At 43.0% G+C, this 25,305-nt stretch overlaps 1 protein-coding gene across 1 annotated transcript in view; it reads right to left on the reverse strand.

Moving 5' to 3' along the window:
• Positions 1-16,863: 16,863 nt before the first annotated feature.
• Positions 16,864-25,305, reverse strand: part of ADGRG6 (adhesion G protein-coupled receptor G6) — a 116,937-nt gene continuing 108,495 nt past the window's right edge. The window contains exons 24-25 of the mRNA XM_082480914.1: positions 24,997-25,149; positions 16,864-17,591 (exon numbers count right to left, since the gene is read on the reverse strand). Coding sequence (XP_082337040.1) covers positions 17,413-17,591; positions 24,997-25,149 — 332 coding nt within the window. The 3' untranslated portion in view covers positions 16,864-17,412. The remainder of the gene's footprint in view (positions 17,592-24,996; positions 25,150-25,305) is intronic.

Here is a 25,305-nt window from a genome sequence, read left to right on the forward strand (position 1 = left end):
CTGGAAAGGGAGGAAGAATAAATCAGAAAATTGTTTCTGTCTGGTGAAGTAGGAAAAAAAAAAAATATATGGAAAGAATTTCCCTTCATAAACTCTAGATTGCACTTGTAGTTTATTGAGCCCAAAACAAAGATTTGATATCTATTTCCTTTCTGTTACAGCTCGTGAACTCGCAACTGGAATTTGCTTTTTATAAAAGAATAAAAGAAGAAGAAGAAGAAGAAAAAAAAGGTGCAGTGAGCCAGCCCATGAAACAGTATTGCAGTATTGGACTCTTTAAAATTATGTTATAATTGGAATTTTTAAACCTATGTAGAATCATTACTGTGCTGAAATATCTGAAATATGATATTTTCAACATAAAGTTAAACAAAAATAAACACCAGTAGTATAGGGTGGGAAACTACAAATTGAAGCACTCAGTTTAAAAGGGATTATGGTTAATGTAAAATAGACCTTTCAGTTAACACTGCCCTGCTACTTTGGCAACTATGCACCAAGAGACAGCTGAACAGTTGCATTATCTGTGGCTATAAAATGGTATGAGTAAATTCAAGTTACAGAATAAATAAGCTGAAAAAATGAACTTTGTGAGGAGTCCTCTTACACCACTTAGTCTTGCTCCTGTCCCAACAACAGTGATACAGAAAGGGAAATCAGAACAAGCTCCTGAAAAAGGGGCAAACACTGAGTGCCAAAGCCACAGAAACCCGTGACTCTTGGTTTACCTTCAGTTCTTCCAGCCTGGAGTCTTTGCCTACCCACCACACCAGGGCCATTTATTTCTGAAAGAAGAAGGAATAGCTCTGGTTTCCAGTGAGAAAATAACACACAGAGCACACAGTGCCTGCTGAGGACTAGCAGGTCTGTACAGGTACACATGAAAGGCACTGCAGCTTTCCCAGGCTGGGGTCCGGCACTGTGCCCTCCACCCGGCCCTCCCGAGTGACCTGGAGAAGCAAAGGAGGAAGAGGAGTAAGATAACCAAACCCACGTCAGGCCTAGCAGAGGGGTAGAAATGGAGATGTTGGCACTCCTACGACTGTCAGTTGCCCCTTGCAGGTGCCATATCAGGTCACTGAAGCTAATTCTGGGCTAATTCTGGCCTAACCTCATATCAAATGGCACTGCTGTTACGCTGCAACTGGGTGTGGTGTGTTGCAATACCAGAACGAGACCCTGAGTTAACTGTTGAAGCGTTGAGAAAGTTTACTGGAAGTACTTATGGACACTAAGAGAAGACCTCTTGCAGTGACAGCCTGTAGATGCATCGGTCATGGTTAAAAGCAAAGAATTCATCTTGTCCTGGGGTAAACACATTGCTTTGTAAGCATTTATATCTTAATTCTTTAGAATTTATTACAGGTTGGGAAAGAAGCAGCTAAATGGAGTGACAAAAAAGATGTGTGGCAAGAACTTGCGATTATTAACTGGAAGAATTCAGCATAGATTGTAATTCCACCAGTGTGACTATGTTGATTTATGCCAACTGGAGCTGGGGTTGTTTGTTTGCTTGTCTTAATTGCATTTAAAAAGTAAAGTATTCATTTCTAACCCTCATGTTTGCAAAGAAGTGCTTGAAAACATCAGTGTATCTAATTGTTCAAAGAAGCAGAACACAATTATAAGAGAACCTAATGGTATTATTATTTAATCTTGTGGTATTTAAGGAAAATTATTGCTATTTTTTTCAGACTATTTTGAGAATTTGATAGGAGTTTGGTATAATGGTAGTTTCCCATGTGTTTTTGTGTATCTTTCAAACAGTGCGAAAAGACAGTGAACATCACTTAAGGTAAAAAAGCTTTAGCATAATAATTAGGGAAGTTTGACGGTAGTAGATGTAGTAACTAAATTACTCCCTGCTTACCTGGAGAAGAGGTTTGATTGCATCCTGTACAAAGATTCCTAGAACTTTTTGACACTAGAATTTGAAAATATGTTTTCCCAGAATATCACACCAAAATAGTTGAAACCTCCTTTGACCTAATGACCAGAAAGAAAAGAATTGAAATCCACGACCACATTGAAATGAATTACAAACTTTTTATTCTGGTTACTGGTTTTGCTGCTGAGTCAGCCTATAGCGAATGCCTGTTTGCTAGGGATGTTTTTTTCTGGGGCTCTAGAAAGCGAAGACGCAATTATTTTCTCATACTTTTCAAAGAGTGCAAACCTGGGAGAGGGTGAACTCAATGGCTTGGAGGAATGAAGAGCTCAGGTGGGAGGTGAGTAGAATCATAGAATCATAGAATTAGTGAGGTTGGAAGGGACCTTTAAGATCATCAAGTCCAACCGTAGCACAACAGCTTTGTGCTGCACCTCTGCATGACTGTGCTGTGTGTTTGTGTGGTGTTCTTGCGGGCACCGACCAGGGGAGGGAAAAGGCTAAACCCTTTCTGATACCTACATGCCAGTCTTCTTCACAGACCAGTCTACTCAATATACTGAAAAGCCCCAGACACCATGTAAATGTAGAAACATACTCAGTGAAGTGACAAAGGTCGTTGCACGTGAAAAATAAACATCACAAAGGCATCTAAATCTTCTTTGCCTCATATCCTTAAAGAATACCAAAGAGTCAAAACTGATACTCTTGTAACTGTAGGCCCCTTCTACTCACAGCCAGGTGCTCCAGAGCTGGCGGACCTTGCAGCTACAACTGATCGGTCATTTCTGCTGCAGCTATTGCTCATTCCTGATTTCTTTTTCTTCTTTTTTTCTTCATTTTCTTGAGGACGTCGCAATTTTGTTGAGCCAAACATTTATCCAACAGCAGGTAGAAGCCAGGGGGTTGACTTGCCCCGCTCAGCACCAAAGAGCAGTGCCTCAAAGAATGGCTTACAAGCCAAAGGGTATTTTGGGGATGACAAGCTTGAAGAGCAGCGGCTGACAGGTCACGCTGCCGCAGGAGCCAGGTGACACCCCTCCCTGTGGGGAAGTTGGATGCAGGCAGACATTTTGCAGGTGTGTTGGGAGTTAAGTTTTGCAAGTACGTAACTTAGTCATTCTGTAGATAGTAGGCAAGACAAAGTTCAAGCATGCAAAGAGCCATACGGAACCCTATAAAATAGCTAAGATTGTTCAGGAGGCTGCCCAAGGGGGCAGTAGGAGGTAGAGGCAGCTCTTTGACTGCTGCAGCCTTACTTGCCCACTCAAAGGACAGTGAAACTATTTTTAGTTCAGCCATACGCTGTAGCTTGCAATGCCCTCAGTTCTTGGACCTCTGCACCGGATGAGTTCAGAAAAATCTTATACTGGTGCGTTTTGTTATTATATTCTCTGTTGCGAATTCTAATTTCAGTGGATTTTCCCTGTGTTAAGACAGAAAAATCCTAGAAGTTCTTGTAGAATGGGAAAAATGTGTTGCCCTCTGCGCTGCTTGCGGTCAGGTGGCACAGCTTAGGCATGGAGGGGCTCCTCCGAACACACTGAAATGCAGGCTTGGAACCAATGTGGAATGAAAAGTGATTTCGGAAAAAAAAATCCAGCTTCATTTTGACAACTATTTCCCATAATGGTTTTCTTTTGGAAAACATAAATAAATAAAAGGAAAACATCTGTCAGTGTCTGCAGGTTTTTTGTATACATGGTTTTTGTTTTAAAAATGAAAAAATATGCTGAAAAATTACAAACATATAAATTGTAAACATATTCCGGCAAAAATATTTGAAACTTTTCCAACATTTTCTCTTACTTTTCTTGAATGTCTTTGTTGCCTTATAGCTTATGCATCAGTTTATCTCTGTCTTTACCTGAATTTGAAGCCAATTATGCCAGACAAGAGTTTAACATTTAGCATGTGAGAGATTTCATAGGAACACCTTTAGTCATGAGTCTGTGGCCCTTTAGTGTCACTGGTGGATCTCAGTGGCATTTGCCTTTCCTGTTTTCCTTTCTGCTGTGCCTTTTCAAGAACTGCTCCATACAGAAGTTGGACTGGGTTTACTGAGCCAAGCATGTGTGGCAGCACTTTTCACAGAGAGAAAACAGCTCAAAGAAAGGTAAGACTTTCGCATTTCAGACGCTGCTGTGGCTACAGGAGCACAACAAGCAGAGGCGCAGCTGCAGTTGCAACCAGCAGCGTGGCTTCTGGTGGCGAAGTTTTCCACGCGGCTTATCGTGACTTACTCCATGGCTGCTTATCGTTGATTATTCCTCTACATTTCTAGATAAACAATTTTCTCTAATTGTTCAGTACCCTCGGCCCGATTTAGTTTATTTTTAATCATCCGCCCATCCCTGAGTGCTCCTGACTCGCCTGAAGCTCCGGTGCTGCGCGGCGGGATGGTATCACTGTGGCTCTGCCACCTTCCCACGCGCGGCTTTGTGCCCACGGCTGCACCTGCCACCGGGCCACCGGCTAAGAATAGTGCCCCATTAGCTTGAGTTAGTTGTCTCCAAACTGCTGCCGCTGAAGGAAAACAGATAGTGAAAAACTCCGCACTGCTGAGGGTCACAGAGGAAGCCTGGGGCTGAGATAAAGAGCACGAGGCTCTGCGGGTGCCAGCGGGGCACTTTGAAAGCACTATCTCCTTTCTGCCCATGTGGTCTACCTCCGAGCGTCGGTGTGCTCCGAGTGCCGGAGTGCTCACCAGGAGATCCACGGGGAGTTTGAGGACAGGACGATAGTTGGATTAATGAACTCACAGAAACTGAGCTTCGCCGAACGCTGCTGTGAGGAGGAAGGTCTTGTTTCAGTGGCATAGCAACTGCGAGATGAAAAGGGCCAGGAATGAGAGGGAAAGGTGAGAGGGTGTCTCGCTCCGTAATGCAGTTTCCTGGTGGGGGAAATACTTCTCATCCTGTGGTGTTCTAGAAAGACTCCCACTGAGCAGAGCAAACCGGGCTCACAGGACTCGGGATTTATTAGTGCTCCATTGCCCTCATAACGCTTTGATGCCTGCCTCGTGTCGGGCTCTGTTTGGTCTCAGTGCAGAGTGCAGGAGCTCTCCCAGATCCGGATGCACATGGTGTCCACATGTCGGGCTATAGGCTGAATGCTCGACCCCCTTCTCCTCCCCCACTCCTGATTTCTAGGGGAAGGGCGGCTCAGGCGGGTGTGCTGGCAGGTCCCTTCCTTGGGATTCAGACCAGGTGCCAAGACCCTCGCTGGGCAGTAAATACATCTTTTCCCACCAGGCCCACGCTCAAACCTGGATCCCTCATTGTAAGGCTGGTGCTCTTCCAGCAGAGCGACCCAGAGGGCTGTTCACCTAGTGCACAGTGTCACAGGAGTCACCCACCACCCATCCTTGGGACAGTCTCGTGGGCCAGACTCAGGATGGCTTTTACCCCAGAGCTTCATGGCTGCAGGAGACAAATGACACAATTTAAGGCTGCCCTTTGTCTTGATTTTTAGCTTTGACTCATTCCTGAGTCTTAACTATAAATTTGCTTTTGGTTTAAGCTATCTGACAGTTTCTTGCAATTGATAGATTTATCAGGGCAAGTGGAGACAGTCAATTTACATTTTGGTAAGTGTGCGTGTGAATGGTTTTTTGTCCTCCTGGACAGAGAAGTGCAAGATGTACCATTCATTCGCTCTCATGCAGCAGTGACTGACCACCTGCAATTCCCTTTTGCTTACTCAGGACTTTGAAATGTGTTTTAATCTAAAACTCCACTGCCATAGACTTGTAAGCAGCATTCCTTCTATGGACAAAAGTATGGTAAATGCAGTATGATAGAGAATCAATGTTTCTGCCCCTCGCCCCCCTTGTTATAATGCATGCTACTAAAAAAAGTACAGATATTTTTAAACACTGTGTATGTGGCAACCAATGGTCTTGTAACTTGATGTTCCTGCCTTTTAAAAATAATAATCTTACTTACATATAGAAATCATACAGCTATAAAGACTACAAATAGAATTGCCTCATTCATCCCCTCTGAAATAATTTATTCTTATGACCAAAATCATTGCAAAGACAAGCAATCATTTATCATTTTTTATATAGCTAGTTACACCAGGCTTCATAGGCACAACAAGAAGACATCAGTAGCACGTCACACTCGATAAATCACTGCATTCAGGTCTTGGGCACGTGATTCTGTTACAGCAATTCAATGTGCATCAGCTGAGTGAGGACTGGCAGCAGCTAGCTCGATTCTTAATTTGTGGAAAGTGTAAAGTAAAACACGTTAGAGAGAAAAAAAGGTGGATGAAGAACCTTCACCTTGGCAGTCTCAATGACTCAGGAGGACTGGGCAAACTTTTAAAATGGCAATAACTTGATTGTATGTCTGAGCCCCAAGGTTTATGGAAAGGGAAAGCTGAGTGCTTGAGGAAGGATGCCAAACTTTCTGGATGTGGGAGGCCAGCCAAGGAGACACGTGGTCAAGCATCAGCCTGTGGCTTTACGCTTCTGCTACCTCTACAGTGAGAATATACATCTCAGAACTACCTGAATTTAAAAGCTATTACTGTGCAGTTAAATGGATCCTGATAAAATGGAAAAGTGAAAACCCCATAGGGGTTGTTTGTGCATTTTTGTTACAATATGGGAGCAAGGTATGGACAACCAGTGCACTAATGCTCAACTGAAAGGACATCCATGCTAGAAACCCCCAAACTACGTAGGGAGGCTATGCACAATACTAGGCTAAGGCTGAGCCCTCTCCATCTGGGGAGTGAAAGAAGGAAAGCTCCGTTCACCCTGAGTGAAGCTGATGCTCCTCATCCGCCTTCTTTAACAGTGTGGCTTAATAAATAAATCACAATTATATGGCAAAGGAGTTAAAGCAAACTGGTCCTATTTGGGCTGATATAAAGAAAATTATTTGTGTGAGAGCTGCCTATCTTACATGTGGGTGTTGGTTCAGTGGACCCTATCCATCCCAAACTGGACAAATGAAGTTGTGCTAAACAAATAACCTTTGTTTTCTGAACTCAGGGACTTAGTCATTGGTAATTATTTAGAATGAGTAAAAGAGCCAAAACACTTCATAAAGCAATATTTTTTTTGTTCCTCAGCTATTGCATCTGCTGCTTTTCCACAACGGCCTTAATATTAAAATGCTTCTCTTGGCATTGTGCCAGCCATGGGAGAAACAAGCTGGTTGAAAGTAGCCCCATGCCAATCACAATCATAGGGCTGCTCTACATACATTGAAATGTCTGGTTTATGGGAATAAGCCACCGCAGCTCCTATCATCAGGCAGCCAAAACCTTGTGATTTGTATGCGCCAAGACAATTCAAGGTTTGTGCACATAGAAACCTTGTTAGGCAGAGATCGAGATCTGAGGAGGAAGGACTCTGCCAAAGGGAGAATTTTTTTTCCTGTGGTACGAAAAATAACAAAAATTGAGCCATTTAATTAAATGCCTAAATGTGGAACTGGGTTGATCCGCTTACTTGCAAATATCCTGGAAAACTGTCTGTTAGTTTCTGTATCCTGGACTTTGGGACAATCGCAGCTTGTGTTTTGCTTTTGCGCTGGACTGTGTATGCAGCAGTTTAGAAAAAAATAGAAGAGAAGAAACACATGGCCCGTTTTTCAGACCTGGCTGGGGTGTGTGTACGTGCATCGGGATATTCCTCCCTCCACATGTGGTACCAATATGCATTGTCACTTACATCCTTCCCATCCCACTGCCTGCTGCCTACCTGCTGAAATGGCTGCTTAAACAGGGAACACAGCAGCAGCCCCTGCGTCTGTGCGCCCAAACATTTGAGAAGCTAATGCTTGCTGTCCCTGGCAAGTGTCAACGCTTTAAGTCAAACTTCTCCATGTTGACATTATCCCTGAAGCTTCTTTCTCACATTCTTTTTTTCAGTCTCACTGAAAGAAAATACTGAAATGTCTTTTTCAGCGTCTTCAGTAATGGATGGATTTCTTTTAACTGGGAGATTAAGGGCCTGTCAATTTTAGCTGGCAGAGTCAAAGAAGGTGCAGGCCACCGTGCTCATGGTAGCAGCTTACACAGGCAACTGCATGAATTTAGCACAAAGGTTAAGGAGTGAAACAAATACATGAAGCTCTGGCACAAATTTGACCTGGTCCGTAAAGGCGCTAGTCAGAAGCCCTGGTTTCTAGTGTAAATAGCCCACACAAGGCTACTGGAGATGGCAACACTCCTACAAGGATGTTAATCTGAGTAAAATAATAGAAAATGAAAATGGAACCAGAAAGGTTCTCAGGAGGGCATCTAATTTTCCTTCCTGCTTTAAGGCAAACTTATCTATGTCAAAATCAAACCTGAGATCATCGAATCATAGAATGGTTTAGGTTGGATGGGACCTTAAAGATCATCGAGTTCCAACCCCCCTGCCATGGGCAGGAACACCTCCAACTAGACCAGGTTGCTCACCCCTTGTCCTGTCACTTCATGCCCTTGTAAAAAGTCTCTCTCCAGCCTTCTTGTAGGCCCCCTTCAGATACTGGAAGGCTGCTATAAGGTCTCCCTGCAGTCTTCTCTTCTCCAGGCTGAACAACCCCAACTCTCTCAGCCTGTCTTCACAGGAGGTGCTCCAGCCCTCTGATCATCTTCTTGGCCTTCCTCTGGACCCACTCCAGCTGGTCCATGTCCTTCTTATGCTGAGGGCTCCAGAGCTGGACACAATATTCCAGGTGTGGTCTCATGAGAGTGGAGTACAGGGGCAGAATCACCTCCTTGGAGCTGCTGGCCACACTTCTTTTGATACATATGCCTAACCCAGAGGTTTGCAACCCATCTTTAAAAGGGACCAAGGCTGAGAGGTGGTGGTGGCAACGATGCCTGTGCCTGCCACTGCTCCTTCAGCACCTGTTTCTTGCACACAGAAGGTTCCTGCTGACTGGCTGCGCACAGCATTGTGCCAGTGCTGGGCTGCTCAAGAGCTGGGAGCCATCGCTGTTGTGGCCACCTCTGCTTTAAATTCAGTAAGTAAAGGGATGGGAGCTAACGTCTCAGTGGGGGAAGCTGGTGACTGGGGTGATGAATGTTAGTGTGGAAGTGTGATAGGTGTAGGGTCCTTGTTTGGGAGGGTGAAGCTATTTGGTGGATCAGGCAGCTGTTATGGGCAAAGGGTTTACAGCTAACAAATTAGAGGGGGAGAAGAAACTAAGCTGTGGAGATACAGTACTGTTACGAATTTATTGTGGGAGCACCTTCCTCCTCATGCTGTGTAGCGTGTTAGTAAAAATAGTTACATGAAATTAAAGAGGATCACAGGGCAGGAGGTTGTCTCTGTGTGTCATCTGATACTGCTGGCGGTGTTGATGGTGGCACCAACATGAGTGGGTTTAGGAAGCCCAGGTTCAGCCTGTTCTTAGACACCTCCAGTGTTGGAGGGTTTCCTCTGTCCTGAAAGTCTTTTGGTGCTTCACCAGGACATATCCTTCACCTTCGCCTTGTTCAGGAGGCAATTTATAGCCTAGGCTTACTCTAGTCTCAAATTCGTGTCCAGTCTGATTGCAATGAGAGGATCTCTTTGCTTGAATCTAGGAAACATCAGATACAGTATCTGGTAGGATAAAATATGGTCAGAGGATTGCTTATTTGCTGAACCAGAGCACATATCGGTTTGGGTGAAAACAACAGGCAAAGTGACAAAGATCCATCTTTGGGAGGCATTAAAAATAAACGAGCATAAAAGAATGGGATGTGTTAAAGTTATCTGGCTGTTACCCAGCAACAGTATCTGACAGTCACACTCTCAGGGACAGGCTGCTTCTGTCTATGCTCATCTTTTTTGAGTTGATCTTTTCTGCAATGAAATGTGCATTCGGCTTTTCTCTCAGTTCTGCCCAGCTACCTCAGAAGCAGCACCACAGACTCACTTCGCTGTGCCTTGAGCTGAAGCTGGTACCAAGATCCTGAGGCGTGCAGTGTGAGGCTTGAACAGGCTCATCTTTCTTTTGAAAACCTGGTGAAGTACCTCCAGTCTAAACCTCAAGGTCACCTACTAGGACCTGGCAGGCTAGACCCCAGCTTCTCTTCCATCTAATGTAGCTAAAATAAATGTAAGCTCCTCCTGTCCAGTAAGAGCTGCCACCTAACCAGAGCAGGGAGGCGGGGGCTGGTTTGGATGACCCTTTTAAGGCCTAGGCTGCCTAAATCCTGGTTTAGCTCTGGCTCCAAATACATCTTGCTAACTTGCAAGAGGCGCTAGCCTGAGTGCTTCAAACCTTGCTCCACTGTTAACACCATCTCTAGGCTACACCAAAGAAAAGGTGAAGAAGCCATCCACGGGTCGAGTTCCAGAGCTGGGTTGCTGGAGCTGCATCCCCCGAGCTTCTCTCCCTGGAAAGTTCAGCCTGGGCCTGTCCCACACCAGGTTGTTGCAAACACACACAAAACTCCTCTGAGAGCTCTTTTGAGTCACACTCTGCATGGAAAACCACGGTATTTCAGCCCCTGTCCTCCAGTGCCCCTGCAAAGCTTTTCCGGTGCTGGTTTCTCATGTTTGTCCTCACTGTCCTAATCTTTAGACTGCAGCTCCACGATCTGGGTAGTGCTGTCAGCATCTGCATAATGCCCAGCTCACTCTGTACCATGGGTAATTCTAGCAAATGACCAGGTTTGAGCAAAGAGACATTTGCAGCCAGACTGAGAGGCTTGCCAACACGTCTCCTCTCCTAGGAAATGGGCATTGCTTGTAGGGAACACAGAGAAATGGCGGGGAATGCATGCTGGCTCCTGCCTTGTGCACAGCCGTGCTTGTGTGACTTCACTGAGACGTGATGTGCCAGTAACATAGCTGTGCTGTGACTCTGAACGTGTGCAACACCGACACCACAAGTGTTTTGGAGCAGTGATGGTGTCACGATGTCTCTCATACTAGTCTTGTGCCCCCCTCTGTACACCAAGTCCTGACTGTTCCTGGGCCTCCTTTCCCACTGCTCCTTCTTCCCACAGCCGGGCCAGCCATGCCTATGAGTTTTCTCCAAAAAAAGTAGGAGAAGCTAAAGCAGGTCATGTCCTTCCCCACCTTCTCCACCCCATCTGGCCCAGACCACCCCTCTCCCCTTAGCTTGGTGCCAGCCTGGTGCTGGTGCAGGTGTGGGGTGAGAGGGACAGGCTAGTGAGACTCCTGGGACAAGTAGAGATGGGAGGATTCAAACTGACTTTTTTTTCCCTGAAGATCTTGCCAGAATTGCAGATGAGACATTTTAATTTCAACACAGTGCCATTTTCCAACGGAGCAGCTGTCTGGTCAGTTCCACCCCATCACAGAGCGGCTGTGAGGGCGGCTGTACCACCAAGCGTGTAGCTGACTGGTTCTGCACCTTCATTGAGCTGACCTGGTATTACGTGCCATGGGGAAAGAGTACGTGGAGCAGAGGACCCAGATGACAGCAGATCTGTCCCTGTGCTGTTGAGGGAAGAAGGGTTAGGGAGGTATGGGCCTGTATGCCACTGTCAACAGAGGGCTGGGGTTTTTTTCCCTCCCTGGACCGTTATGCATACAATGAATTTCTGAGTCGTGGGGTGGCAGTCCAGCAGATCAAATCATTTGCCCAGTGCTGGAATAAACTAGTCTGCAAGCCTGAAATGGTAAGCGGGTGCTGTTTGCTCAGCTGACAGCAGCGTAGCAGTTGATAATTCCATTGCATCGCCTCAGAGCAAAAAAGGAGAAAATGTAGTAACCAGCAAGAGAAAATACAGAGAGAGTCAGTATTGCTCTTTCCACTAAATATGCCCAAATGCAGGCAGACAGCTCTCTCCCCTCACTTCCCCGAGCGCAGGGTGTTTGCTTTATCCAGTGATGTAACAGATTGCTAAATAATAGACAAACCTGATATGAACTCTCCTACTTATCTCTGTGCTGGTGCTTACACGTGGAAGAATCTTGTTGCATTTTTAACTTGATTTTAGCAGCTTTACAACTAGCAATATGCCACTGCCCTCTGCTGGAAAAGCGCAAGCAGTCGTGTCAGGCAGGTGGAAAAGAAAACCAGAGTGGAATTGTGTAAATGTGTAATGCAATTGCGTTTACTGCTTTTGGAACTGAAGCGCTGTGAAATGCAGCATGACAGGGACAGTGGAGCCTTCCGCCCATCCGGCAGAGCAGGAAGCGCTCCCCTACCATGGCCCTCTTCTTCCCCTGCTTCTGTAGGCTCCCAGGATGGGAAAAACCTGGCAGTGGAAGGAAACATCAGACCTGAGTTATCACAGAACCATAGAATGGTTTAGGTTGGAAGGGACCTTAAAGATCACAGAGTTCCAACCCCCCTGTCAAGGGCAGGGACACCTCCCACCAGACCAGGTTGCTCAAAGCCCGGTCTAGCCTGGCCTTGAACACTGCCAGGAATGGGGCTTCCACAGCTTCCCTGCGCAATTTGTTCCAGTGTCTCACCACCCTTAGAGTGAAAATTTTTTTCCTAATATCTTTTCTAGATCTACCCTGTTCTGGTTTGAAGCCATTACCTCTGTAATCACTACATGCCCATGTAAAAGTCCTTCTCCAGCCTTTCTGTGGCTCCCTTCAGATACTGGAAGGTTGCTATAAGGTCTCCCTGCAGTCTTCTCTTCTCCAGGCTGAAGAACCCCAACTCTCTCAGCCTGTCAGCATTCACTCTTTCTCCTACTCTTCACATACGGAATGCAGTCAGGATTTTTGAGAACTCTTGTCTCTCTAATACTATGTTTCTTGAGAACCTTTACTAGAATAGCCTGGATACGAAGCACCTAGTTTAAGCTAGCCGGTACATGCTAAAGATTCAAACTGGCATTTATTTTGTAGGGTAGGTCATTCAACACTCCTTGAGAAAACCGTGTCACTCAAACTGCTGTCAGATGGCTGTGGTTATACAGTCCATATGGACAACACCACAATGTGCACTCCTCATAAGTACTAAATCTGGACTTAATCTAACACCAATAGCAGCATTGGCTTTGAGCAAGGAGACTTATCTGAGGAAGGGCTACCTTTCCAGTAAAGGTTTCCGTGAGATTTATTTAGCTATTTCTGGTGGGGTGCTTGAACCTTATCAGACTGATTTCTCATCACGGGAAGCATTAAGTTCTTCCTGAACTACAGAGATATTATTTTTAGGCTAGCCTCCAAGCACAGAAATACTGGAGTTGCTGCCTTGAAGAACCATGACAGACCTTCAGCGTAAAGCTGGAGGGTCAAAAATATTAGTTTCAATTGACAGGTGCATATATAGCCATGGTGGTGTGTTCCACCTACTCCAGTGGCCTGCCTCCATCACTGGTCAGGGTCACATATCCTGGGGAAGGGGCAAGAAATCCTGTGGAAGGTGTAAGAAGAGACAGAGCAGGGACTTGACAACTGCCTCTTCCTCTTCCCCTTTCAGCTTCCCCTTCTCTTCTTTCTTTTTCCCTTTCCCTGCCACGGCAACAAATGATTGTCCTGAAGATGGGAGTGCCACAACGGGGTCAGGAGATCTGAAAATTAAATTGATTGAGTAGCCAAAGACTGGCTAAAAGCGGAGGGCGAAGGGGAAAGTCTCCTTAGCATAGCAGCAGCTATAGCACTGGGCATGAAACAGCTGCTCCACAAACTGGTTTGCGTGATTGTTTTCCCTGACATTAACTTCTGAGCCCTTTGCCTAGTTTGCTGACCTATATATGGTTTTACCTCTTTACATTCAGTAAATGCATAACAACTTTTTATTATGGCTCCGTGAATGACACACTGCGGCCCTGTAACTTGGTAGCTGTCTCTGTGGTTACATAGATGTGTCTGATTATAGATCAGCCTTTCAAAAGTAATAAAATGAAGTGGCATTTTATGTAACTCAATGGGTTACAGTAGGAAGTTGTTAACAGTAGAGGATTAAAATAAAATTGTTCTTGATATTTAAAATGTGATGAAACGAGGAGAAAAATAAATCCACCCCCAAATGCTGCAAATCACTCCTTACAAGTTTGGCATCTGCCAAGATCCCACTTGGAAAAAAAACCTGGGCTCCTTCCCTCAGAGGGCCCTCCCACACCCTTCAAGGCATAAAGCTCAAGGGTAGCGTCTACGGTCCGCAGGCACACCCAGCATCCTCATTAATAAAGGCCACTCATCACACGGGGTTTTTCTGATTGCTTTCTAAAAAATAGCACCGATAAATCTTCATATTCTGTGCATTTTCAGCGATGAGACCTAAATACAGGGGAGCAGATCTGACACATTTCAGGTTTCCGTGTTCTTTAAAGGCAAACATTTAAAGCTAGGTGTTACATTTAATGTTTATCCATTAGTGTGTGTCAGTCAAGTGGCTGGCTGACTAAAATATTTCAACAGTGATCAGTTAAAGTATGATTACAAGTTAAATCAAGTTATTTATAATGAGGGACTACATTCAGCTGGAAAGAAACATATGAATAGAAATAACTCCCAAGTTTTAGATTATTCACTCGTATCACTTCTAAAAGATCATCCCAGCATATTGTCGGTTGCCTTGATTTTCCTTTTATTTCTATGACAGGACTGCTACCATAAATAAATGAACTCGCATAACTTTCACATCATTGACTGGATGTGGCATTGAGTAAATCACGAAAGGAAAAAGCATATTCTGCAAAACGTATTCCTCTGATGGGATGGACTTAGTCTGGCACATTTATTCCCAACATTTTGGCTTGGCATGTACCTGTCTTGCATACTTAATAAACCCAAGATTATTTTCCAGAATTCCACTGAATAATTTTTGCCATTAAACACTAAGAAAGAACAAAAAATAATCAACCATTGACTATTAAAAGACTTTAATTATTTGGAACACTACCATCAAGAATGTTTACTTGAAAATGTTTCTTTCCACTTTAGTCCATCTTCAAACCTGCTACACTATATTCCACTGACTAGTATTACAAATTACACTGACATGTTTCCTCATACTTGTAAAAGAACTACAGAAAATTGTTTCACAATGTGTTTGGAAAAAACATACAAAGAAATTATTCTTTCCCTCTTTTTCTATGATGAAGCAGAAGCTTAGTTTTAAGTAACAAGAACAGTCATTATGGAGCTAAATATATTTGACATATTTAACCTCACAAATAAATAAGTATATACAAGGGAGGTTACACCATGTCAACTACAAAGTAGAAGCTTTACATTGTAGAACTGAGAGCATTCAAGAGCATCTAACTGACACAGACAGTTTAAGATTACTACATGGTAGTAAAAAAAGAGAAAAACCTTAAATCAGCAAAAATATAGGTAGCTGTACATTAAACTGATAGGTTACAGCTCAGCTTCAGTCAGGATACTGTGTTTGCTTTTTATTTATATTTTACTAATCTATCATGTTTTACTGATTCCTCATTTTTTCAGGAATGTTTGGTTTTCCTTCTCTTCACTTCTGAACACCTTAATCAGGTAGAAATCTCACAGTAAGCTGCTATGTGAACACTATTATCTACAGTAGTTAAGCAAGTGGGATGATAAAATATAAGTTCAGTAAATGCTTGTACATAATCTCTCCCTAAATTATTTCCCTTATTAAAGATATCTGACAACACTCATCCCTGGTAATAATTACATTTTAAGTGAATCCTGCTGACTTTCATTCATACCACCAAGTAAGAATCTGCAGTAACGAGACTGAGGTTTCGTTAAGGTCCGTGCAGCGACAGCAGTGTTTCTGGACGGAATACCGTCAGGGCATCCTCCTCCCGCCAGGTGTTGGCAGCCAGGGAAAACACGCTATTTGTGCGGTCACAGCATTAAATGATCTCTGCACGCAAAAGTGCATGCAAAGAGCAGAGAAAGGCACAAATCCACATCCCTAATCACTGAACATCCACCTGGTTGGCGACTGAAAAATCTCACAACGCAACTTTCTGGTCACCTTCTGAATACAATTAATTAAATATTTGGCTAAAAATAATTTGCTAAATAATAAAAAAAAAAGCTTCTTTAAAAATGAAGATTTCCATTAGGAGAAACTGTGCTCTGAAAACATTATTTTGAAAATACCTTTGATGTTTTGGCTCATGCTTTCAGCGACACGTGCAGTTACAATTTTTACAAAACCTGTCATGGGGTGAGACGTGCTTCATGAGGACGGATGCACTTCTGGCAGTCATGGCCGCATGCTAATGCGTCACCTATATATCGAGATTAAAACAAGTAAGCATTTCACATTCTTGTCTCTTCTGTGCACACACACGCAACTCAGTGTTGTTATGCACACGGAATTGCAACGTGAAATTCCCTAATGTTGCCTGAACACTATTTCAACTCTGTGCCTCCAACAACCTCAACCAAGTCACCAACCGGGGGACAGGAGTGGGATACTGATACTGGTAACGTTATGTGCCGAGAAAGATGTTAGTTATTAATTACTGGTAAATGTAGTCCAGGTTATTCTAATGTTGCAATGCCATCTGATGGAGGTGGCTACACATATAGTACATGTGAAGTACAGAGACTGACAAATGAACCCACGGGCTTACAAAGTATTCATCGTGTATTGAAATACTTAAATGTAAGTTTTAGCACCGTTCATTGTTCTCAGATTGTCTGTGGTACACATTGCGGTTTCCGCTGTCATATTTACTGAGTGCATTTTGATAAAAATACGCGTGGAGCGATATCTAGGTATATAGTTATGTATCTATATATAGTTGAATGTCTTCTATTTTGTTTAGTGAAAAGAACATTAAACATAGAATTGCGATGGGAGATGCCGCATTTTGTACATACCAATCAATAAATGATGAAACGTGACTTTGTGTAAACTTTGGATTTACCTGTGTACTTGTTCTGCACAGATGGAAATGATACATACAACTGTTTGTTTCCATATATATCGATGGGCTTAAAATTTGCAAGAGTTACTAGCAACCTGCACACCCTATTCCGCCAGCACATCTATGTAATAAGTGTGTTTCTATGTACACGGATACAAAATAGCCTGAATTTACAGCACATACTGTTTTGGTAAGCAAGATTTGCATGATTAGGTCTATTTAGTGAAAATAGGTTTAAAATAACCCTTGAACACTGGTGTTAGGGTTTTATTCACTTACGAATAAAGAACAAACAGCACTTAGACAGTCAAGAAGGAAGAATCTAACAAGTGTCTCAGGGGACATCCATATTCTTCAACAGAAAAAGACCATCAGTAAACTGTTCAATCAGGGCTTGCCTGTACTGTGTGGCAAGTCTGCTATTTTCTCCAGAAGTCAAGACTTGCTTCTGTTTGGACTATATAATTTAGAGTTAGGCTTGTGGCTCTTCAGTCTTAAAAAATATTTACACAGGATTACAATTAGCTGTCCAGGTATCATATTGGCTGGCACACATTTAAGAACAGCTCGATACCATGGTGGAAAATTGTCTTTTTCCACAACAGTAAAAAGGTAGAGAAATTGGTCCTCAAGTGGAAGCTGTTATCAGGAGAACATTATAATCTGGGAAAAAAAATAACCAAACAGGTCACATTCTATGACATCCAGTATTCTCAATTCCAGGCAGAATTTTGTCTTCCTTTGGTTCAAAAAATTCAGAAGCCCAGTTAGAACTTTGTGCTGTGACTAAATGTGTCGGACATGATGATATTTTTATAGAAGTTGTCGGAGTGAGGATTGCAGTATCCCTTGACCTTGTCAATAACCTGGTGGACAGGGATGATTGATGTCTGTTCTCCATCCTCTTGAGCAAATTTTGAAGATGGCTTGTCAAGAAAAACATTCTCTAGGAAGAGGAAAAAGCAACAAGAAGTCAGGGCTCCTTAAGCAAACTCATAGTTTAAGAGGTGTGTCACTCCCACATAGATATGCCTTCAATTGCCACCACTGCTGAATGAAATTACTGCCCTAAAAGCCAACAAACAACTTGGCTTGGCATTGCTGCTTCTAAATTCTTTTCAGATGCCTGGTTTTGCGGGCAAATCTCTCAGGTCTCTCTTGAAATTATCCCCCTATTATTTACCTAAAGTGTAACTGACCCCTACAACCCTTTAATTTATTAATTTACTGTAGATGCTTTCAATCTTACAAACTAAAAACATTTCCATAGCACTGGAAAAGGGGTGACCTCCGTAACGTCTGGTAAATAATATCTTCATATAATAAAGTAGTGGAAAATGACACTAAATGGATTTAATTGTGTCAACAGTGGAGGTTTTAAGCTATGCACAGAAATAATGTATTCGGCACAGTATGTAGCAGAAGATGACTTGCATCTTAAATAAGATAACCAGAGCCACAACTGGCCTAAATTGCCTCGCACCGCTTTGTCTTTTCCATAATGTGGAGGGTACAGACTGAAAAATTGTGGGGAGGAAAAGATGCAGAAAACTGGCATCCCTTCAGGGTTCATGTGCTATAAGCCAAGGGTAGAGCCGAAGAGCAAAAGGAGCAAGGCAATTCCCAGCCGGGCTGGGAAAGTCTGCTTCAGCGGCTAACAGTATTGCTGTTCGGAGAACGGTCAGTAGGTAGAGCTCATGTACTGAGCAATGAGAAGGAGAGAGCCCGTATCTCATTTTCTGATATACGTTATCCTAATGAGCTTTCTTTCTTATCTCTTCCACTGTAGTGAATAAAGCTGGAACTAATTCTCTTAAGCCGAGCAAGGTTTGGACCATCGCATGTAAGATGTAGTACCCTGTGAAGCAATGTTTTCTACAGGTGACGTTTTTGATGGCTGTGTGCAAGACCTCGGTGAAATCATCTTCAAAAATTCCTTGGTAAAGGATCATTTAACTATTTTTTTTTCATATTATTTAAACTATGATTTCATGCAAAAATTGTTTTTTATAGAAATAAATCAGTAATTAAAAACAAACAGAAAAGTAACCCGCCCCTGCAGAAGTCATGATATCAAGCCATGAGAGAGCATAAAGTTTTGCATGAAGGAGATATGGATTGCAGAGTGAGAAATCAAAACAGTTGTACTCATGAAAAAAGAAACAGGCATGTTCAGCCATATCAGAATTATTTTTTCAAAGCACGCAAGAATGGCCATGAATCACAGCAAATAACTCCATGTCCAATAGCAAACTGCTGGGTGCTGTGTACCTTTCAAATGTATGCATTCATTAGCCAATGGTATTACATTTTGAAGTTTTTCTACATATTCAATATCTTATTACAAAGATGAAAAGTTAATTCTTAGTCTTTTGGGAAGGTTTTTTTAAATTCCTTGCAAATATGTACACTTTTTTTTTCACAAGGCATCATTACATTGTCAAATACCAGCTATTTCCTCGTGAAATTTGCATGCACGGGAATTATGTAAGTCCTTTGAAACTAGTGGGGCCCTCTTTTTTTATAGCTCAATGGGCTTCACACCCAACTACAGGGTTAAAATCCTGGATCGCTGAAGTAAGTGGGAGTTGTACCACCAAATTCACTGCAGAAATAATCTTAACTTATAATTCTTAGAAGTGTTGTATATAGTATCTAAGTACTATCTGCCGCAAGTTTGTATCAGACTCGTAGACCTCAGGGTCACGAGATGCCAAAGTGATTTCTTTCATCCACCCAGTAGGGTCCCGTCCAATATTTATGTCCCAGTCAGTGCATTCTGCATTCAACGAAAGGTTCACAGCACAGCTTTCAGTCATATATAGTTTGTCATTCAGACTTACTTTGTGTGTGACTGGATATGAAATAAGAGTGACTAGAAGACTAATTCCATAATGGCTGTAGACCAAATAGTATTGTATTGTATTGTATTGTATTTCTATACAAGATCTTAAAGTTCCTGCAATAACTTTTAAAAATATAAAACGATTTTCTAGGACTCAGTCTTCTTTTTTTGCTTTTTGGTTCTGCTTTTTAATGTGTGCTTTGTGTATGGATGTTCCAACTTAATTTACTTCCCCCAGACTACTGTAAAAAGGCATTAACGTCAGGACATGGTCTGTCTTCGAAAATGATATCTTCCAAATGCTTCATGCTCCATGCAGAGTGCAGACACCCAGAGTTTGAAGCACGCTTATCCTCTGACTCAGCATCAATGGCGCGAGATGTAGTAGTGAGAAACAAGCAGCGTTTCTGATTAGCAAAGTCCTTTGTGTCAATGAGGACATCATGCAAGTGGCATCCCTCCACCCTGTTCAAACCATGCATTCAACAAAAGCAGTTCTCACTTTACCTGTAATGCTTCACCACTGATGAGGAAAGGGCCTTAGAAGACATTATCTATACCACAAACACATGAATGCTCGTGTCAATTCCAGGGAGCACATTATAACCATATTAACAAGAATTGCCAAGACATGTAGCTATTACATTATTTGCCTGCAATTTAGCTAAGACATCAACGTGAGAAGTTTAGCTGTATTAGAAAATCAGAATCCTAATGTTATTTTCTATTATTTTAACAGGTGAGAAAATATGTCAGTATTTAAAAAGCTAGCATTAGCAAAAATTCCTTTGGAGTATCACAATAAAATGTGTATTTTCAGAGGACAAACGAAAATATATTAAAATTTTAAAAATATAGAGAAAACTGTGGCGTTTTCTTATTGTCCAATAAACAATCACATTACAAACGATGATTATATTACCAACTGCAATCCCTTTTAGGAAATAATTTATGCATGGGATTAAGCTCACCACGTCTGAAGAAAGCACACGAGCATGTTCCTATCTGCAAGTTTCTTTTAACTTATCTGGAACTGTTTTATTGTTTTGCTTCAAGAACGCATTGCGAAAACTCCAGCACTAAGTCTCTTTGTCAGACTGATAAAAAGCCCTGAGTCCAACAAAACATTTAAGCATATTTTTATCGTTAATCCCAATACCAAGGGTCTAAAGGTTGATCTGCCACAAGTAGAAATGGGAATTCTCTGTCAGCAGAATGGAGAATGCTCTGCAGTGCAAAGGGCACAATGCTCTCCTCCCCTACTATTAAATTAATAGTAGCGCTGTGATCGGTGGATATTATAGATGCTGTTCATGGAAGACGGCTGACAGAAGCGTTCCTTCATAGGAGAGGGAGCTGAAGACAGCTTGCTTAGGGCAGCTGGGTGCGTGGCACATCAAAGCTGAGATGGCAGCAGGGACAGGCACCCTGGTGAGGTAGCCGCCAGCTGTGTGCTCCCCCCGCGGCTGGGAACGGCAGTCCCGAGAACAAGCTCAGGTACACTGGGGAACTTCCAAGATACCGGTCATTCTAACTGTATTCAAAGCAAATGTACTTGGTGTATATTCTTGGTAACCAAAAAAGACTTGCACTCTTAAAATACCTCATGCGCAACCTCTCAAGCTAATGGATACACTGAATATGGGGTTACGGCCACAGAGAAGAGGAGCGTAACTCTTCAAAAATGGGAATTCTAGACAAAAATTGTGTGCCTAACTGAACCAGGCAACAATCATCAATAAAAATAGGAAGGTTATTTCCTGGAAAGTATGCCACATTTCAAGAAAGGAGACTGTACAATCACAAATGAGACCTTGGGGACTTCTGAAAATAATTTATTCTTAAGAAGCAATGGAACTTTCCTTCCAGTAAAATTATCTATTTCATATCTAAAACATTGCTTCTAACAAATATTTTAAAGCAAGAACATACATCTTCAGGTTAAATACGTGTGCCGATTTTATTTCTGCTATGTTTTAGAACAAGATTCTGTGATGTTGTATGACTTTATACAGGACAAAAACACGAGTTCACAAAAACCCAGTAACAAAAAATCTGAAGTAGTTAAGTAATTTTCTGAAATATTATCTCAGACATAATCCAACAGACTTGCAAATTGTTTCAGCTCCTCTCTTTTTGTGCTCCTTTAAAGTGTTCTTACAATGAGCGCATTTTTATGGCGAGTGGAATAAATACACATGATGCCTTTTATTACACACACCATTGACATCTAAATAAATAAGCAGCAGATATGGCATGCTATTTGTGGAAGGGAAAGATAATGCATACTTTGGGAACACAGTATCCATTTCCAAGTACGCTCCATGTATCGCTTTACCCATGTGTTGCACTTAAATGGAAGCAGTTTGACCAACTGAATCAACTTGGATTCACAAGACTTGATTGCTATTTCCAGCTGCGCTGCTAGCTTTTGTGTTACCTTGGGCGATGAACGTCACAGAATCATAGAATTGTTATGGTTGGAAGAGACCTTTAAGATCATCATATCCAACCATTAACCTAACACTGCCAAGTTACTACTAAACCATGTCCCTCAGCATTACATCTACACGTCTTTCAAATACCTCCAGGGATGGCAACTCCATCACTTCCCTGGGCAGCCTGTCCCAATGTTTGACAACTCTTTAAGTGAAGAAATTTTTCCTAATATCCAATGTAAACCTCCCCTGGCGCAACTTGAGGCCATTTCCTCTTGTCCTATCGCTTGTTACTTGGGAGAATAGACGAACCCCCACCTCTCTACAACCTTCTTTCAGGCAGGTGTAGAGAGTGATAAGGTCTCCCCTCAGCCTCCTTTTCTCCAGGCTAAACAACCCCAGTCCCCTCAGCCACTCCTCATAAGACTTGCGCTCCAGACCCCTCACCAGCCTTGTTGCCCTTCTCTGAACATGCTGCAGCAGCTCAATATTTTTCTTGTAGTGAGAGGCCGAAAACTGAACACAGTATTTGAGGTGCAGCCTCATCATTGCCTGGTACAGGGGGATGATCACTTCCCTAGTCCTGCTGGCCACACTATTTCTGATGCAGGCCAGGATGCTGTGCACCTTCTTGGCCACCTGGGCACACTGCTGCCTCATATTCAGATGGCTGTTGACCAATACCCCCAGGTCCTTTTCCACCAGGCAGCTTTCCAGCCACTCTTCCCCAAGCCTGTAGCGCTGCATGGAGTTGTTGTGAATTCAGTGCAGGACGCAGCACTTGGCCCTGTTGAACTCCATACAACTGGCCTCAGCCCATTGATCCAGCCTGTCCAGATCCCTCTGTAGAGCCCTCCTACCCTCAAGCAGATCAACACTCCTGCCCAACTTGGTGTTGTCTGCAAACTTACTGAGGGTGTACTCGATCCCCTTGTCCAGATCATTGATAAAGACATTAAATAGAACTGTCCCCAATACTGAGCCCTGGGGAACACCACTTGTGACTGGCCACCAACTGGGTTTAACTTCATTCACCACCACTCTTTGGGCTGCGCCATCCAGACAGTTTTTTACTCAATGAAGAGTATGCCTGTCCAAGCCATGAGCAGCCATTTTCTCCAGCAGAATGCTGTGGAAAATGGTGTCAAAGGCTTTACTAAAGTCTAGGTAGACAACATTCACAGCCTTTCCCTCATCCACTAAGCGGGTCACATTGTCATAGAAGGAGATCAGGTTAGTCAAGCAGGACCTGCCTTTCATAAACTCATGCTGACTGGGCCTGATCACCTGGTTGTCCTGTATGTGCCATGTGATGGCACTCAAGATTATCTGCTCCATAACCTACCTCATCACTGAGGTCAGACTGACAGGCCTCTACTTCCTCGTATCCTCCTTCTGACCCTTCTTGCAGATGGGTGTCACATTTGTTATCTTCCAGTCAACTGGGACCTCCCCGGCTAGCCAGGACTGCTGATAAATGATGGCAAGTGGCTTGGTGAGCACTTCTGCCAGCTCCCTCAGTATCCTTGGGTGGATCCCATCTGGCCACATATAGACTTGTCTGTGTCTGAGTGGTGTAGCAGCTCACTATGCATTTCCCCTTAGATTAGGGGGGGTTCATTCTGCTCCCCCTCCCTGTCTTCCAGCTCAGGGGGCTGGGTACCCAGAGAACAACTGGTCTTAGTGTTAAGGACTGAGGCAAAGAAGGCATTAAATACCTCAGCCTTTTCCTCATCCTTTATCACTGTGTTTCCCCCCACACCCAACAAAGGATGGAGATTCTCCTTAGCCCTCCTTTTGTTGCTAGCTTATTTATAGAAACATTTTTTATTGTCTTTTATGGCAGTAGCCAGATAAAGTTCTAGTTGGGCTTTGGCCCTTCTAATTTTCTCCCTGAATAGCCTCCTGAAATCTTTGTAGTCTTCCTGAGTGGCCTGCCCCTTCTTCCATAGGCCATTAACTTTCCTTTTCCTCCTGAGTTCCAGACAGTGCTCTTGGTTTAGCCAGGCTGGTCTTCTTCCCTGCCAGCTCGTCTTACAGCACATGGGGACAGCCAGCTTCTGCACCTTAAAGATTTCCTTCTTGAAGAATGTCCAGCATTCCTGGACACCTTTGCCCTTCAGGAGTGCCTCCCAAGGGACTCCATCAACCAGTGTCCTAAACAGGTTGAAGTCTGCCCTCTGGAATTCCAAGGTGACAGTTCTACTAACCCCCCTCCTTACTCCTCCGAGAATCAAAAACTCTATCATTTCATGATCGCTATGCTCAAGATGGCCTCCAACCTTCACATCCCCCACAAGTCCTCCTCTGTTTGCAAACAACAGGTCCAGGAGGGCGCCTTCCCTATTTGGCTCGCTCACCAGCTGTGTCAGGAAGTTATCTTCCACACACTCCAGGATGCTCCTAGACTGTTTTCCTCTCTGCTGTGTTGTATTTCCAGCAGATGTCTGGTAAATTGAAGTCCCCCATGAGAAGAAGTGGTAGTGATATTGAGACTTTTCCCAGCTGCTTATAGGATATTTTGCCTGCCTCTTGATCCTGGTTGGGTGGTTTATAACAGACTCCCACCACATCTGCTTTGATGGCCCTTCCCCCGATTCTTACCCATAAACACTCAACCCTATCGTTACCATCATTAAGTTCAAGAAAATCAAACCACTCCCTAACATACAGGACCACACCACTGCCTCTCCTTCCTGGCCTATCCTTTCTGAAGAGTTTATAGCACGTCACCTCTCTGTGCTTTTGTTACTCTTGTGTTTACAATGGGATAATAAGACTTAACTTCTTTTAGCCAAAGAGGTGAAAGTGCTGTGGAAAAAGTAAGGTTTGCTTTTGTCACGCCTGCATTGTTTAGTCCAGGAACATACCCAGATAAGAACTATATATTGGATGTATTGCATATTAGGTTATGATTCTTATTACAGAGTAACATATATTTTTAAAATACTGAAACTATATAAATTGGTGAAATTTCTCACATTAACCTTTGGGTAGAAATTCCTACTGTACCTTTAACATGAAACTACACGTTTAGAGATGTAGTGTGTTACAGTGCAAGAACTCACCTGTATGGCTGTTCCGTTTGCAATATGTTGTTGTTGTAGATTTAGATTTGGATGTTAAGTAGGTTGAATTGGAGCCAATGGAACTAGAGGATAAGGATTTCCCAAGATTATCAGAACTCTTCTTTATAATATTGGTTGCTGTTTTGCTCCAATCTAAAAATGATTGAAAAGTTTTACATAAATAATTACCAAACGTACTAAATGACTACATCATTAAATCATGAACATTTCAGGTATCAGATGCATTTCTTAATGTTACTCATAACAAACAGTCTATCCTTTTCCTGTCGGGTAGCTTCTTTGGTTCCA

The sequence above is a fragment of the Vanellus vanellus genome, assembly GCF_965231255.1.
Source record: "Vanellus vanellus genome assembly, chromosome: 3".
Taxonomy (NCBI): Eukaryota; Metazoa; Chordata; class Aves; order Charadriiformes; family Charadriidae; genus Vanellus; species Vanellus vanellus.